We start from the raw sequence: 11,779 nt of genomic DNA, 5'->3' as shown, positions 1-11,779 counted from the left end.
GCGCAAACCCAAACGGCAGCCGAGGAGGCGGGGAAAGGAAGAGACGCGGGTGGAGCCTGCGGGCCCCCGGCGGCAATTAAGGCTGAACTTTGGGTGAACTAATTGATCGGCCGGAGCAAGGTAAAGAGTGGGCAGCGACTGGGGGGAACGGATGGGTATAAAAGGGGCTCCCGCGTGGCGTCAGGCCCTGGTGCTGCCACGCCGAGGGGAAGGAGGCGAATGCCCGCGTCGTCGCCCGGGATCCCGCTCTCCATGGGCCTGTCCGCCTTGCTGGCGAGCGCCGTGGGCACCTTCGTGCTCCTGCCGCTGCTGCTCTTCGCGGTCTCCGCGAAACTCTGGGCTTTGTACTGCCTGCGGGGCCGCGACCGCTGCTGCCCCCTGCCGCTGCCCCCCGGCACCATGGGGCTGCCTTTCTTCGGGGAGACGCTCCAACTGGTGCTGCAGGTAAGGCGGCCGCGCCTGCCCGTGGCCGGGACCCGGCGCGCGGCGAGACCCCGCGGCTTGACTTGCCCCTTTCTCTCCCTCGTCTACGCAGCGGCGCAAGTTCCTGCAAATGAAGCGGCGCAAGTACGGCCACATCTACAAGACGCACCTCTTCGGGCGGCCCACGGTGCGCGTGATGGGCGTGGAGAACGTGCGGCACATCCTGCTGGGCGAGCACCGGCTGGTGGCTGTGCAGTGGCCGGCTTCGGTGCGCACCATCCTGGGCGCCGGTTGCCTCTCCAACCTTCACGACGCGCAGCACAAGCACCGCAAGAAGGCAAGCGCGGGGGCCGCGGCCGCCGGATCGCCTCTCCGCGCTCGGCCAGGGCACGGCTGGCCCCGCCGGCCGCGGGTCCTGCTCAGCCGGCCGGCAGCACGGGAGGAGTCCGGCTGGGGCGACTCTCTCGAGCGGGGGACACACGGCTTTCTGTCGAAATCAAAGGGCTTTTAGAAAGCTTTTGTGCTCGACTGTGTCGGCCAAACTGATATTATTTTAAATGCGTGTCTACCAAGTAAGGCATTTGTTACTCTAGAATAAGCACAAGGACCCAGTCCGGATCTTAACCCCCTCCCCCATCTGAACTAGGGTCCAAGCCTGTAGTAGGTTCCAGACCTACTCTACAGTTACAATGAAGTCAAAGATACAGTAGTTAGACAAACATAGAAAGTAACGTCGGGATGCTAACAGGACTGCTAAGTGTGCTTCCTAGACGTCGAAATTCGACGGACGGGGGTCCGCTTGCACGGAAAGCTCTCGCGGCATGCCTTGGGACTTACCTCAGAGTAAACATGCACTAGGATCGGGCTGCAAGTCACGCTGTAAAGGGGGAGGCAGGAGGTTGAAATCTTTATGGGGAGCATCCCCTCCAGTGAAACAGACTCCAGTGGGAGGAACGAAGTCCTCCACAAAGAAGCACCTTCGAGTAGTGTGGAGCCAACTACATCCATTTGAGACGTCTTGGCGGTTTTGGGTCCTCCACTCCGAAGGCTTTCTCAAGAGGGATCTTCAAAGGTTCTTTCTGCCTTTTTCTAGAGGAGGTGGTTTCTTCACCAGCTGTGCAAGATGTTAGCTGCAGGCAGATACACATTCCTTTCTCTAATCCTAAACATGTCCTTTGGGGCTACCATCCGGAAAAGGAACTGTTCCCCCACCCACCAAAAAAACCCCTTTATATGATTGTGGTTATTGGCTTTTCAGTCCGGATGCTTCCTTGGAAGCAAGTCTGGTAGAGTTTATTGGAACTAACTCTCCAGTGAGTCTGGCCAGGTTTGCAGCCTCACCATACAATCCTGTATGTGTCTGCTCAGAAATAACTCAACTGGAATTATGATGTGGGTTCTTAGCAGCCCAGCAGAAAGAGGTATAGGGTTTCTGCATCCTGAAGTGCCAGTTTTCATGATTAGCTTTTCTAAGCTTGTGTCTCTCTGAAGTTGCTTGGGCTTGCTATTTCAGGCTGGGGTTGGTGTGGGGAGGGTGGCAGTATAAAAATAGGGGGAGATGATCTTTTCAGAGGGGGGACAATGTGTGATTATTGTTGGCATCAGTGGCACAGCTGAGTGCAATCAGTTCCTCCATCCCGATTTGTATGTGTGTTGCATTTGCCGGAGTTGGAATTTTACTGCACTAAATGGGTTGATGGTGAAAATCAAAGGTTAAAGATCCCAGACTGCCATGCCCTTGAGTCAATGTGCTCGGATTGGCTTGCCTTGGTTCTTGCTCCAAGCACCGATCCGAGGTGGGCTGAGTGGCTTTAGAACCCCTCTTCCCTTTTCTACCCCAGGTCATCATGCGAGCTTTCTCCCGTGAGGCCTTGGAACACTACATCCCAGTGATCCAGGAAGAAGTGAGCGCTTCCCTGAGGCTATGGCTACTGGCTAGCGCTGACAGCAGCTCCTGCCTGTTGGTATATCCGGAGGTGAAGCGCCTCATGTTCCGCATCGCCATGCGCATCCTGCTGGGTTTCTGTCCGGGCCAGCCAGGCTCTGATGGTGAGGAGCTTCTGGTGGAGGCCTTTGAGGAGATGATCCGCAACCTTTTCTCCCTGCCTATTGATGTGCCTTTCAGTGGTCTTTACAAGGTAAAAGATTACACCAGATGGGGAGGGAGGTTGCAGTTCTCTGGCTTGGAGAGCAAATGGATCTCAGCCAGGAAGGTGGATGAGGGAGCCGGCAGTTATGAAGGCTGGTATTTTGAAGCCTCAGGTGATTTGCCTGCTCTGCTTGAAGGGCTTGAGGGCGCGGGATATCATCCATGCCAAGATCGAGGAGAGCATCCGGGCAAAACTGGCTGGGAAGGAGCCTGCTGATGGCTACAAGGATGCACTGCAGTTGCTGATGGAGCACACACAGAGCAACGGGGAGCAGCTCAACATGCAGGTGAATCTTGGGGCACCCGGATGCTTCCTTGCCTGGGGCCTCCCTGGTGGGAGGTGGGTTCTTTTGTTTTTCACTCTGCAGGTCTAGGGAGGCCTTGGAATCTCTGCCTGGCTCTGCCCAAACGTTTTATTTCTTCCTCTGAACCTGCAGAGGAAGGCCATCCAGTTGGGAGGGGGTGCCCTTTTTAGCTGCCAGGCCTCTGCAGCTCCCTTCAGAGGTATGTTTTGATCAATATATGATCAATATTTACTGATTTGATATTAGGTTCACTGGGTTGTATTTTTAACAGTTGCACACCAGGCAGAAAGGTTTTAGGTAGTGTCCTAAAGGATTCAGTGGTATCCCTCCCTTTTCTTTTAACCTGAATTTGTACCAGCCAAGCGGCTAAATTAAGCACAAGCAGACAGGAAGGAGAAAAATAGGAGGTGCACCTGATGACTTTCTGCCTGTGATACAGTGGTAAAAGCCAGCAATCCTAATTTCAAATGAGCACAGAGAGATTGATAGAGGGAGGTTTAAAGGCAGGTTTACTTCAGAGGCTCATGTTTCCATATCTTTAATAGTGAGATTTTGATGCCCTTTACTATAGAAAGTATTCTTCCTCCAAGATGGCATGAAATGTTTTGCTATGAAAAATAGGTTTTTGTGAGGCTGAAGGTGATCAAAAAGTTTTCAACTATTCAGCCTAATTCTGCCTCAGTTTCCATTGGGGGCCATTTTTAAAAAAAATTCTGAGTGTTTGCTCTTTTGTTCTATTAGTCAAACTGGCAACATAAATATTAAAAAGGTTCAATTTGTAGGGTAGTGTGGTATGTTATTTGTTGCTGACATACTATGCTTAAAAGCAAAGCTGCCCTTCCAGAATTGCAACTTTCCATGGCAGTGCTGCTGCTGGCAGTTTTATACCTTTCTTTGAATTCAGACTGATCTTCATAAAATCCTAAGACTATAATCTGTATGTGGGTATCTGAAACTAAGCCTTATAAATACAGTAAGGCTTATCTCCAGGTAAACATGTGCTGGGTTGCAGCTTTGGAGACTTATACCCATTAGGACTGTTATCTGATGAAGGATATTTTGGTTGTCTTTACTTCTACAACCTTTAAATTTGACTGACTTAAAGCGGCACATGTTTTTATCGGACTAAACTGTACTTCAGAAGGGGGAATCATAGCATAGTAGAGTTGAAAGGGGCCATGAAGGCCACCAGGTCTAACTTTATCTTTATATTTGACATTATACTATCCTGGCTGTCAGACTAGGACTAGAGATGGTTCAAACCCCACCCAACCATGAAACTCTTGGGTGACTTTAACACCAGTGGTTCTCTCAACCTAACCTACTTTACAGGGTTGCTATCAGAATAAAATGAGGGGGTAATTAAAAGGAGAGGGGATGATAGTAATGCTTTGTTTAATGCACCAATATTGCAGCAGGCATCATTAGCTATTTGTTCTCCTGTGTGTGAGATGGAAGAATGCCTCTTCTAAGACTTATATAAAACCAGGGCTTTTTTTTTTTTTGTCATAGAATGCACCGGTTCCAGCACCTTTTTTTCAATGGATTTTACGAAGTGATTTTGGGATTTTATGAACTGATTTTGGCGTAGCAGATCAGCAGCAAATATTATTAACATAGTGCCTGCAGGCTGCTATTGTGTCTGCCGATCTGCTATCTGATAGTGAGATATGCTGCTCGGCTTGGGATTGGTGTGTGTGCTTACAGCCGGCGGCGACCTGGCCGCGACGTGAGTTCGTTCTGGCACTTTTATACAGTGCTTTTTTTGTAAAAAAAAAAACAAAAAACAAAAACAAACTGCAAATCCAAGGATCTACAGTGAAGCAATAACTTTTTAATAGGAATTGACTATGCTGGCTGGGGATTATGGGAATAGCGGTTCAACACATGTAGACTGTACCAGGTTGGAGATGCCTGCAATACAGGCTTATTATATGGTGGTGACCTCATGGCTAGTCTGTTCCACTTCAGGTGGAAGGCTATCATGACTGGAAGTGCCTCCATGGAAAAACCTCTATATACAGAAAAGTGGCCAGCTGGAGGACAAGTATAGGATACTCTGGTGCAGTGGTTAAAGTGTTGGGCTGGGACTTGGGAGATCTGGGTTCTAGACCCCACTTGACCATGAAGCTCTGTGGGTGACTTTGGATCAGTCATGCCTCTCAGCCTAAAGTACCTTACAGAGTTGTGGGGATACAATGGAGGAGAACCTTGTAAATAATCTTGGGTTCCTTGCAAAAAGAATGTCACACAGTTACAATAGAGCATGTCTCCCTGCTGTTTTAGCCTTGCATGTATTTGAATATGCAGTCTAAAACAGATATGCAGAGCCCACAGCTTTTGTTTCCTAAGGATTCAATCCCATGCATGCAATCCCAACTGGCTGAGGAATGCTGGGAGTAGTAGGACTTCTTTTCTTTTAAAACATGCATGGGATTGTGCCTTAAGTAATTCTGCTATTTGACACAATGGGGCTTCCCCAGAATTTTCTAATTTTTGACAAGAATAAAGGCTGCAAAGAATACCATTCTCTTAAGGTATTTGTGCATGGGCACAGTGTACTTGACAAACTTGGTAGCCTACTGCTTATTGTGTTTAACTTTATTTTAAAGTTTGGAAAGCACCCTTTGTTAACACAATTCTCCAGGGTTTTGTGAGGCATGGGCCTGGGCTGCCCTCACTTTCCCAAATGTGGAGAACATTGAGATGCAAGCTCTCACAACCCCCAAGCACTTGCAAAAGAGTGTTCTGGGGGACATTCCATTAGTTCTTACACAGTAGAAGCAGGATCCCCAGGCCTTTTAGGGGTGCTGAGAAGTCCCAACTGTTCCCTCAGTTTTACAGTTTACCGTAGTGGTAAACTGTACTTGGGCAGTGACAAGACCTGAGGGGAAATTGTGGTTGGAGGGAATAAGGCTTATGATTTGAAGGGCCAAGTCTCCACAGATGGGAGTTTCCCTGCTTATTGGAAGTGCCTTCTCCCCACTGCTAGCTGGGAACAGGAAGCCTTTTGCAGCTGATCCTAAATGCTGGGATTGCTCCTAATTTGGGGTTGCCCAGTAGCTCCTTGGCTAGAGCAACAAGCCTTTCTCTCACACCTATAAAGGGATTTGACAATAGTGTGGGTGGCTGGAAGGGTTTGGTTTCCCTAATCTGTTTCCGATGCATAGAGGAGAGTTATGGTGCAAAACCCAGCTTGGCCTTCTTTTTTCTTCCTTCCCCTGTAAAGGAGCTAAAGGAATCTGCAACTGAACTACTTTTTGGTGGGCATGAAACGACAGCCAGTGCTGCAACCTCCTTGATCACCTTCCTAGGCCTTCACCAGAATGTCCTGCAAAAAGTACGAAAAGAGTTAAAAGAGAAGGTAGGTGTTTGTTTCCAAGATCTGGAAGGTGAAATTTTAAAAGACATGATTCATATTGGCCTCATCTGTTATTGCAGAAACTTGGATACTGAGCTGGGAGACCTGGTGTCAAGAGCCCTGCTTGTCCAGAGGACAAATATGAGTCAGGCACATTAAAATGGGTGCAAATAATGAATTTGAATGAAGGCTTTGACTTAATGGTTACTTGCCCGGAGAGGTGAAGAGCCCCTTTGAAAGTATCTTAACCAGTGAGTGTTGTAGCCACTCTGGGGACATATAAAAGAAGATGTAATGTTTAGTTGGTCTATGATCACTTAGCTTAACTAATTAAACCTTTTTTGTTTGCTTTTTTAAAATGTTCCCCTGCTTGCCAGCATATTTTTGTACATTAATGGTTTTAAATATAAGAAAATTTGAGTTATTATTATTATTTTTTTTTTTTGCTACCTTCTGTTGCCTTCTGTCAATCAATCGGTGAGTGAGTGAAAGAATGAGAGACTTGTCTGGAAAAAGTGTCATTCTCTCTTCACACTCAAAGGGAATACACATGGCTATCCAAAGTCCACAAACCATGTGAGACTATGAAGTTCAAGGTGTAAAATTATCTAGATCTTGTCTAGAAAAACGCACTGCTTTTGGTGTCTGGTTTTCAAATGCTACAAGTATCACACTTTCTCTTGGGAGGTACATGAGTTTTATGGCTTCTATAAGAACATAAGGAAAGCCATGCTGGATTAGACCAAGTGTCCATCTAGTCTATCATTCCTTGCAAATGGGGGCAAACCAGCTGCCCAAAGGATCGCTCAAGCAGGATGGGTGCAACACCTCCATCTGTTCAAGCTCCACAGCAACTGGTGTATAGAGGTAACCAGGAGACCAAACCACGTAGCTATCTTGACATGAACCTGGACTAGCATGAGAATACCTATAAAGGCTGGCAGGGAAAGTGTAGGAGGGTGGGCGAAGGAGGCCAGATGGAATCCAAGCATTCTTACCATTTGCCTATGAAGATATATACAAATACTAACAGATGCTGGTGATCAATTGATGTGGTCAGGAAGTTCTTGCTTCATTACTAAAACTGAATCCTGATTTGGGGCTGATTACATGAATGCACATAGTCCTACAAGGCCTGGGTGTTGATCAGGTAGGCTTTCCTTTCTGCCTGTCCTGGGCTCCATCATGGCACATGGTTTTTGTTTCCAGGGATTATTGGGAAGTTTGAACCAAGAAAAGCATTTTGAAATGGAAGTCTTGGAACAGCTGAAATACACTGGCTGTGTCATCAAAGAGACACTCCGGATGAGTCCACCAGTTCCAGGAGGATTCAGGGTGGCCCTCAAAACTTTTGAACTAAATGTAAGTTGGAGAAGTTCACTTCCATGGAACTGCTCATAACCACCTCAATCGTAAATGTGTTTTTTGGGTAGTCCTATAAGTTTCTTTTTAGTGCTTAGGATTACAACTGAAACTTGCAGTAATAGCTAGCCTAACAATAGCATAAAAATGATTTATAAAGGACAGTGGGTAACATTCAGCTCTGGAGCAGAAGGGGGAGCTTGCAGAAGTGGGGGGAATGCTTAAACTTTCCCTTTCTCTGTTCTGTTGAAACACATTTTTCCACTGTAAGAGAGAGTAGTTTCAATCCTGCCCATGTTTCTGTCTCTTTAAAAACGCTAAAGCAAAGCATCTGTAGTTGCTAAATAACTGTGACTATGTGGGAGGAGCTGTAACCCACAGAAAACCGGCTTTCAAGATGGGCACACATGTTTAGTTTGCTTATTAGTCCAATGCTATGATCAGAAACAGCTCCTTTTTGAACAGTATGAAGATCAAACTCCTACAGCTGTAGTTTCTTAGACAGAGTGATGGGGAAAGTGTGCCTGTTTGTTCATTTTATTTATTCCTAACCTGCCCTTCATAAACAAAAATATCCAGGCTGTGTAACAATTCTGGACCAGTAAAGTGCCAAAAATATTTTTAAATGTTGCCCTGCTTTAGAGCTCCTGAGACTACAGCAGGCTCCAGAACACCTCAGACTTATCAGATATCTGTTTGCATTTCCTCTTGATCTGGATGCCTAATGTAGATTAAGAGCCCCTGAGGAGCCACAATTTGTCAAAAGCGCTTGAATTAAACTTCTGAATTGGAAATCTTTTCATTTTGAAGAAGACTAGGGAGGCAAGTCTTTTAGCAGGCAGGGTAAAATGCTGCCTTAACATCTGTTGAGGGCCTACTTTCTTGTTGAATTCAGATTTCTCTCCAACACCCTCACTTTACATGTGGTCACTGTTGAATGTTGCTAGTATTGATAACCTGTGTGTTGGGACCTCTGTGTACATGTAACAGGTGGTGTGTGAAATTTCTTTCACTCAACACATAATCAGCTTTAAAAAGAGACCATCTGTTGTGAGTTAGGATAGGTTTTTGGATTCTTAGCCTGCTTGGCCCCTTCCAACCTTACTATTCTATCGGGTTCAGCCCCCTGCTGGTGCAGGATGCCAAGTCATACCATCCCACTCAGATGACTGTCCAGTTTCACCTTGAATGCCTCTAGGATACAGGTAAATGATGTGGTGCCCTTACAAATTCTGCAGTCATTGACCATTGGTCATGCAAGCTGGGGCTAATAGAAGTTGTAATCCCAAGCAGATGAATGAGAAGATGGTGTTTGCCATCTTTCAAACCTACCTGATGTATGAAAAGGAAGTATTCACCATTCATCAGTGTGGTAGAATAAAGTGGCATTTAAAGTGGTACCACATCTTCTCTCTCTCTCCCCCACCACTTGCTCTACATGCACATGTACGCACACATGAATATATGAAAGTATAATTTCTCCCAAATCTATGGGAAGATGAATGATGATGATGGTGATGCCAGAGATACTTCAATGCTTTACCAGAGGTATCAGTAGCCATCTGTTTTGCTAAGTGCTGGTCCTAAAGCTGCCAAAATGGCACCATCTGTGCACAAGGGGTGAGGTACTGGCAGTCTTGAGTGATTGTCAAGGTTTGAGGAAGTGCTACTTGTTTCAACAGGGGGAAGACTTCTGGGGAGAGCTCCCCCAGTGAGGACTAACAATGATGACTGAACTCGGGGGGCCCAGAATGCTGACAGACTGAAGGGAAAACATGGAAAAATAAGTGGTGGTATGGAATGGGGTATCTGCAATATTTTGTTGCAGGATAACTTGATTGCTGTTAACCCCTTTGTACTTCAGGCATGTAACTGTATCTGTTCTGGTCACCCACATACTCTCAAAAGGAGTTTATGCTGGCAAAATATCTTCTGCTTGTAGGGAAAATGGCTAAATATATGAGAGAAATCCATAGTTCTGCTGTTTTAGATCTCATTCCTCTCTTTTCCTTGTAGGGGTACCAGATTCCTAAAGGCTGGAATGTCATTTACAGTATCTGTGACACCCATGATGTTGCAGAACTTTTCATCAACAAAGATGACTTTAACCCTGACCGCTTCATGTCCCCTTTCCCAGAGGATGTGTCACGGTTTAGTTTCATTCCTTTTGGAGGTGGCCTAAGAAGCTGCGTTGGCAAAGAGTTTGCTAAAATTCTCCTCAAGATCTTTACTGTAGAGTTGGCCCGGAACTGTGACTGGCAGCTTTTAAATGGACCCCCAGCTATGAAGACTGGCCCTACTGTGTATCCAGTGGACAATCTGCCGACAAAATTTACACGTTTTAATGGCCAGGTTTAATGAACTGTGTTGTAAGGGTGCACAATAGCTTTGATACTGCCCCAAATTCAATATTATATATTTAACTTTATAAATATGTAATATTTATAAATCTTTCCCCTGTTCCTAAGAATATTTTTAAAGCTATTCCATATATTAAAAGTCGGTGTGTGTTGCTGCTGTTGTTTTTTAAAGCAAGCACTATAATTATGAGTCCTCTGGATTTGTAATCAGGCAATTTTATTTCCGTAGAAATGAAGTTTCTTCTTATTTAAGAATCTCACCCAAAGCTTGTTTACTAATAATGATGAACGTATTTAAGAGCTTGTATATGTATCCAGACATATAACAAAGTAAAACCTGAAGGCAGTTTGTGTACACTGTAAATCAAAAAGCCATAATGTGGCTTAGGTGAACATAAATAAAATTTCTGAAGAGTGTTATTTTATGTCTATATTTATGGGGAATTTGACTGCTCTTGAGATGGATAGTGGGACTGCAGCCAAGTTAGACACACACTGCTAAGCACACCTGAGAAATCTCATTGCATGCTGAGAGATTTGGTTCCAGGTAGGGTTGTGCCACTGTTTACAGTAACATAAGCAATTTGTGTATTCTGCAGGCTCCGTCTTGATGGGCCAGAAGCAACCTGGAACCCCTTTACAAACAGCCAAGGCCTAATATTCGTGTCCGATTGAAAAGGCCATAGAGTTTTATGGGTCTCTATGTTCAACTGGTGTGAAGTGAAGATGGGAAGCTTATACTAGTACACTTTCTGAAAAATCCCTCCTGGGGAGAGTGTTGGCCATTTACATTTTCTTGGTGTAGTTGAGAGAAACACAGTAACACAGGAAAAAGCCAGGGATGCCTTGCAGCTTTCCTGTAAGTGAAAATTAGTTACACAGTCTGTTTCAAGGATGTGGGACTCGGGATCTCGACTGTTGAGCCTCCCTAGAGGGCTGCACCATATCCTACATGTCACTGAATGGTTTCTGTATTTCTTCTGCACCCCTCCCAGTAATTTTGTGGTTTCCCAAACTTTGAGCAGCCCTTTCACCACTCTAAAAGGTTGAAATCCTTATTTCAGAGGCTTCGTTTTTCTGCAGTTCTGTACCTCACACACGCTGATTATGCAGCAATGGTCCTTTGAGAAAACACTACAGTAAAACAGCTTTAAGGTAAAAGGTCTGGCCGCCACCTCTGCATGCTCTGGGGGTGACTCTGACTTACCTCGCCATTTGTTTGGACTGCTTGCAGCCAGCCAGCCAGAAAAGGCAAACATTTTCTTGCCTTAGGGCTTTCATAAAAAAATTCTCACCTGTTCTGGAGCACTGACAGAGCTTTCCCTTCTTTCTTGGAGTTTCCCCCTTTTCTCTGCCCCCAAGTCCCAGGGTGCATGGCATCAACTCACTGAGTAGAAGCTAACATTGAACTGGACCACACTCGTGCCAATCAACATGCATGCGATGGCCACTGATACTTCTGCTACTAAGAATCTGTTACAACCTGCTATTACCAATAGTGTTACAAGGACTGCGCACCACCTAGAGGGCACTATTTCCATTCTCCACACTCAGGATACCCTAAATCACACAGTATCTAAACCACTAGAAGGCCAGCTCCTGGGCCCTTCCACCCCACCAGGTTCAATGAGCTTCCAACTCCATTGCTGTCCTCCTTTTCTAGTAAATGTTTTTCAGTATAGCATCCTGAAAAAAAATTGTCTAAGCCCCTCCCCCCCACCATGCAATTCTCACTGACAGTTAAGCTTGTTTATCCATCTCTGCCTCTCAATAATGAAACAAATCAATGGCCCATCATGGCAGAAGAGAGTTATTTCTC

General features: G+C 45.7%; 1 protein-coding gene across 1 annotated transcript; it reads left to right on the top strand.

Annotated features, from left to right (window-relative positions):
* The first annotated feature begins 252 nt into the window (after window positions 1–252).
* Window positions 253–9,958, top strand: LOC123018255 (cytochrome P450 26A1). Its single transcript, XM_044420115.1, has 7 exons — window positions 253–444; window positions 536–760; window positions 2,265–2,561; window positions 2,710–2,859; window positions 6,107–6,241; window positions 7,448–7,600; window positions 9,617–9,958. Exons 1-7 carry the CDS (start codon window positions 253–255, stop codon window positions 9,956–9,958), a joined length of 1,494 nt encoding a protein of 497 aa, XP_044276050.1.
* Window positions 9,959–11,779: the final 1,821 nt, after the last annotated feature.

The sequence above is a fragment of the Varanus komodoensis genome, unplaced genomic scaffold, assembly GCF_004798865.1.
Source record: "Varanus komodoensis strain SLA01 unplaced genomic scaffold, ASM479886v1 scaffold11, whole genome shotgun sequence".
NCBI lineage: Eukaryota > Metazoa > Chordata > Lepidosauria > Squamata > Varanidae > Varanus > Varanus komodoensis.
The sequence above is the reverse complement of the archived record's forward strand: the minus strand, read 5'-3'. Positions and strand labels throughout refer to the sequence as shown.

Coding starts and splice junctions, on each gene's coding strand:
- LOC123018255 (XM_044420115.1), top strand. CDS start 253: ATGGGCCTGTCCGCCTTGCTGGCGAGCGCCGTGGGCACCTTCGTGCTC. Junction 445..535: donor CGCTCCAACTGGTGCTGCAG/GTAAGGCGGCCG, acceptor TCGTCTACGCAG/CGGCGCAAGTTCCTGCAAAT. Junction 761..2,264: donor AGCACAAGCACCGCAAGAAG/GCAAGCGCGGGG, acceptor TTTCTACCCCAG/GTCATCATGCGAGCTTTCTC.